The 4437-nt window shown below is 54.4% G+C and overlaps 1 protein-coding gene across 1 annotated transcript in view; it reads left to right on the top strand.

Moving 5' to 3' along the window:
- The window catches only part of ADAMTS7 (ADAM metallopeptidase with thrombospondin type 1 motif, 7), a gene marked incomplete at its 5' end in the record, with an annotated part of 42750 nt that extends 40385 nt beyond the window's left edge, over positions 1-2365 (top strand). Inside the window, 2 exons of the mRNA XM_009703480.1 lie at positions 1-109; positions 2272-2365. Coding sequence (XP_009701782.1) covers positions 1-109; positions 2272-2365 — 203 coding nt within the window. The remainder of the gene's footprint in view (positions 110-2271) is intronic.
- Between the last annotated feature and the right edge of the window lie 2072 nt (positions 2366-4437).

The raw sequence follows: 4437 nt of genomic DNA, 5'->3' as shown, positions 1-4437 counted from the left end.
GCATCAACACCAAGACGGGGCTGGCCGAGGAGGACAGCAGCCTCTGTGACCACGAGCCCTGGCCCGAGAGCACCCAGAAGTGCAACCCGCAGGACTGCGAGAGCTCCGAGTCGGGTAAGCGAGCGGTGCCTCGTGACCCTTCTGCCCATCCTGAAAGCTGAGTGTTTCATCTTTAGCGTGGTAATGCTTCCCAAGAGCTTGTGTGCGCTGTCTGGGATAAATGCTGCACTCTGAGGACATGGTGATAATTGTGGAGGTTGGTGTGAAAACCACCCAGGCTCTCAGTTAAGGAATATTGCCTGCAGAGCATGCAGCTCCTCCGTCATCGGCTTTATGGAGGAGCGATGCAGCCTCCTCAATCACCATCCTCTGCCGTGGCTGGAGACTCGTCTCTGCCGTACAGCACCGGTGAGGGCTGGTGCGGCAACACACGGTTAGAAACTCAGGCGTGCACACTTTTGCCACTCGTGGGCTGCAGGGCAATGTGACGAGGCACAGCGCAGTTACCTGGCGTGCTGTGCACTCGGGAGCTTTCAGTGGCACCGGGTCAGTGGGCCTTGGGTGGGCGTGCTGTGAGCCGGCTGGGTGGTCTGCTTGGTCCCCTCAAAGCCACACTGTGAAACGAAGTAAAGGCGATGTAAGAACATGACCCGTTTCTGGGTCTGGTAACTGGAGATGTTTTTTCTAGCCAAGTTTAGACTCACTCTTTATTTTTCTTCTCCCCACCTTTCACTTCTCAGTCCCCCCGGACAGTCTGGAGGAGGACGCCAGCAATAACTGGCCGTGCTGAAAGACGAGTTACACTCAATTAATTTTTCTGGGGCAGGTCATGCCCCATGCTCTCCCAGCTGGCCGGCGGCATGACGCCGTCCTGCTCCCAGGAAGGGACCCCAGGAAGGGCCGTGCAGCCGGCGCCGGTGCAGCGGCACCCAGGGTGGGACAGGCTGGGTGCCAGGGTGAGCCGGGGGACCGGGCACGGCAAGGGGCGATGGGTGCATGGTGCTCCCGGTGCTGCTGAACGGGCAACTGGTGCCGGCTGCAGCAAGGAGAGTGATGGGGGAGGAAGGAAAAACCAGTCAGCCCGCTAAAAAGTACTGTGTCTGTGGGAAGGTGGAGGGGGTGTTTTGTACAAGAGTTTTGTAAGGCTCGCTTGGCTAATCGATAATTAAGTGGGAATGTTATAACCATCTATAAATGTCTAGAGCATTCGGCTCTCAAGGGGCCGAGCGTGGTTTTTTACTGGCACGAACGTGAGCTGGGGTGTGCTGGTCGGAGGAGCAGCGTCACCCGGCCAAGGGACCACCAGCGCCTGCCTGAATGGCCACGCCGGGGGTGGCGCGGGGCGAAGGGACCTGAGTTCAGGGGCAACATGTAATTCAGGGAGAGGAAGCCAGAAGGAAACATCAAGTGATTAAGCTCTCTGACCACCAGAAAGCTATTTTGTGTTCTGGGACTTTATCACTAAACTTTTGAAACAAGCCTGGGCTCACCACTAGAAGGTCAGGTAAGAGACCAGTTCTCCAGCATCTTTGGGTATGTCTGAGCAGGTGCTTCAGCGAGTCAGTCCCATTTTAACCCAAGCCATGCCAACTGTCCGCCAGCTTCATTTACCTGCTCCGGCTGCCACCATGGTGCTCAGCCATGCCACAGGCGCTCGCTTGGCTTCTCCTCTCGCCTTCACTCGGTGAGGTTTGTCCCACGGCACCAGGCAGTTCCCTATAAACCAGAAATCCGTGGGCTGCAAGGGCTAACAGCGCTTAAAAGGAAAAGCAATATAATGAGGGGATTAGATGTCACTGATACTGGCACGTTAATCATTAATCGACCTTATCTTTTTAATGTGTCTAGGCCAAAAAAAGACGCTTTTTGATTACCTCAAAAGAAACGTTAGACCCTCAGGAGGTTTACTGAACCAAGAGAGGGCTGAGCGATGGAGCGAGGCGGGCGGCCGGTGCCCAGGGTGCGGGAGCCAGCCCCACACCTCCGCGCAGGTCCCCCTTTGTGGCCTGGGACACCTGTTCTCATCCTTTCAGCTCTTTGTATTTGTCCTGTCTCCGGCCATGTTCCTCCTAACGCCGTTTCTGGAGAGGGCAGAAGCGTTGGCTTTGGTTAACTGGGGTTTGGAGGCTGTGACCGCTGGCTGTCGGGATGCTTTTAGCCGTTAAACTGCTCCTTTTTGGCAGCTGTGCGACCCTCCAGCATTTGCAACTCTGTCGGGCAGTTAACATTTAGGAAATAATTAGTCAGGCTTGCTCGAGAAATGATGTGCAGTTCCGGCTATTTTTGTCAAAGGAAAATTTCCGTGCTGGGCTTGGTGATGAGAGCCGTGGAGCCGTGCAGCGTAGCCAAGGTTGTACCAGAATAACCGCTTAGATATGTAGGAAGCACACAAATAAATGCTAAAATCCTGGATTCAAAGTGACATAAATGCTCTGGCTGCGGCCCAGGGCAGGAAACGCCTGTTGGAAATACAGACATTGCCTGCCAAACCGTGAGGAGGAACAAAACTTCCACATGGCAGGAAAGCACAGATGTGTAAATCCACAGGCAGAGGCTCCCAGAAAAGGCAGGAACGTAAACTCAGCCCTTTCCTGCGTTTTAAAGGATCTTTACGGCACAAGATGAAGGCAGGCTGGAGTGATTCATGTGTTTATGTTCGAAGCACAAGGAGCCTCAATCTCCTCTAACACGAAGTGCGCCGATACCAGCACAACCATGCCTTTGTCTTTGTGAGCAATCGTGTTCTCGCTCAGCACAAAAATGCGAGTAACCCCAGTAGTTTAAATGTTAAAACCGTTATCAGATGGGTTTTTAACAGAGATGGAACAGATTGAGCATGAACAAACGTCTGACCGGCAATCAGCTCTCTTCAGTTAAAGGAGGTCAGAATTAATTAGAACCAGAATCCTGTTTTGTCACCAGCTTTTAAATTAATTGATGATTACACAGAGGGTATTTTTAAATCTGCCTGTCGTTTGTCAGCTGTGAGTGGAGCAGATCAGGTTGGCCGTGTCCTTGGATGGCTCCCGGGGAGCATCAGAGCCCATCGGGCACCCGGTTGCCTCCGTGCGATGCCCCGGCAAGGCTGGGGACGTTTCTCTTTCTCCATGCTGAGGTGAGGAACTCAAACAAACGCAACTCCAGCACAGGAAAATCTGCACAGGGGCCGAGAGCCATTGCTCTCCCCCACGCTTGCAGCAGCCGGGAAAGCCCTGCGGCTCCTTGCTGGCGTCCGAGGGGGCGAGGGGGGCATCGCTCCCCTCCTGACAGCACGGCCTGGGCAAGAGGAGCGGGAACAGATTTGCTGGCCCTCGGGCAGGGCTGCCGGGGAGCTCAGAGCAGCCTCTGGCTCAGGAAAGCCTCTTGCTGCCTGAGTTCCACCCGTGCCTTGCTCCGCGCCCGAGCGCTGCTCTCACGCCCACATCAGCCGCTCCTGTTACCGGATCATTTCTTGTAACTCGGAAAGCTGGAAAAAATCCCTCACGGTGTGTTTATTTCTGTGTTTAAGTGTTACCCTTTGTTTTCTGGCCATCTTGGAAAGGAGCTGAGAGCTCAGAGAAACCAGCGCTGGCTTATCCAGCAGGTCAGACGGTTTAAAAGACAAAAGCAGCAGTTGCTTGATGTGCGAGGAGGATGCTAACGGGTGAACCGAGCCGCGGTCACCCCGCTGCTGTGGAGGTGGTGGCTGGGCCTGCCCGATGGCTTTTGGCCAGACCCCGTCAGTGACGGGTCAAACACCCCGTGAGGTGCTTGTTGTGGTAAATGTCATAAAATTAATAATTTTCCTCGCACTCGTTTCTCTGGATCCCATGCTGGGTGGGTCTGCAGGTTCCCCAAATCCACTCCAAGTGGGTGTCGAGCAAGTGATGGGTCTGGTTCTTCGGTCCAGCCAAGGCACCTGAGCAAACACGGCTGTTCTCCGCAAGCGTCTCAGGCTCTAAATACCAAAGGAATTAAGGTAAAGCATTCGGCTGGCCCAAAAACAGACAGGCATAAACTGGCCATGGATACAGTTTCCCTGGGAATGGGACAAGGGTTTCCAGCCAGCGGGAAGGGATGGGACGGGATGGAGTTCGTCCCGAGGCCAGCCAGCACAGCGGACCGTGTTTGGTGGGGCTGTGAGAGGGGCGATGATGCCGAGGAGGGGACCGAGGGGCAAAGCCCCCCGCTCGCACCGGGAACGTGCTGGGGCGCATCCCAGACACCCGGTGCCCTCTTCAACTGCTGCTGTTTGCGATGCTCCGGGCTCATTATCCAGGGTCTGGTTGTATTTCTAGTTGCCTCAAGATTAATTGGCAATTAAATGTTATATTCCTGCTTACTTTGAGTAGGGAAATGAAATTATTCATGGTTCTGCATGTAGCTGAGTTTGTCCGCAAGGGATGCGTACTAGAAACAATGGCAGCAAATTCCAGTTTTCTCTGTCAGTTGAGCGTG

The sequence above is a fragment of the Cariama cristata genome, unplaced genomic scaffold (genome assembly GCF_000690535.1).
Source record: "Cariama cristata isolate BGI_N322 unplaced genomic scaffold, ASM69053v1 scaffold15197, whole genome shotgun sequence".
Classification (NCBI taxonomy): Eukaryota; Metazoa; Chordata; class Aves; order Cariamiformes; family Cariamidae; genus Cariama; species Cariama cristata.
This window is presented reverse-complemented; position numbering and strand designations above follow the sequence as displayed.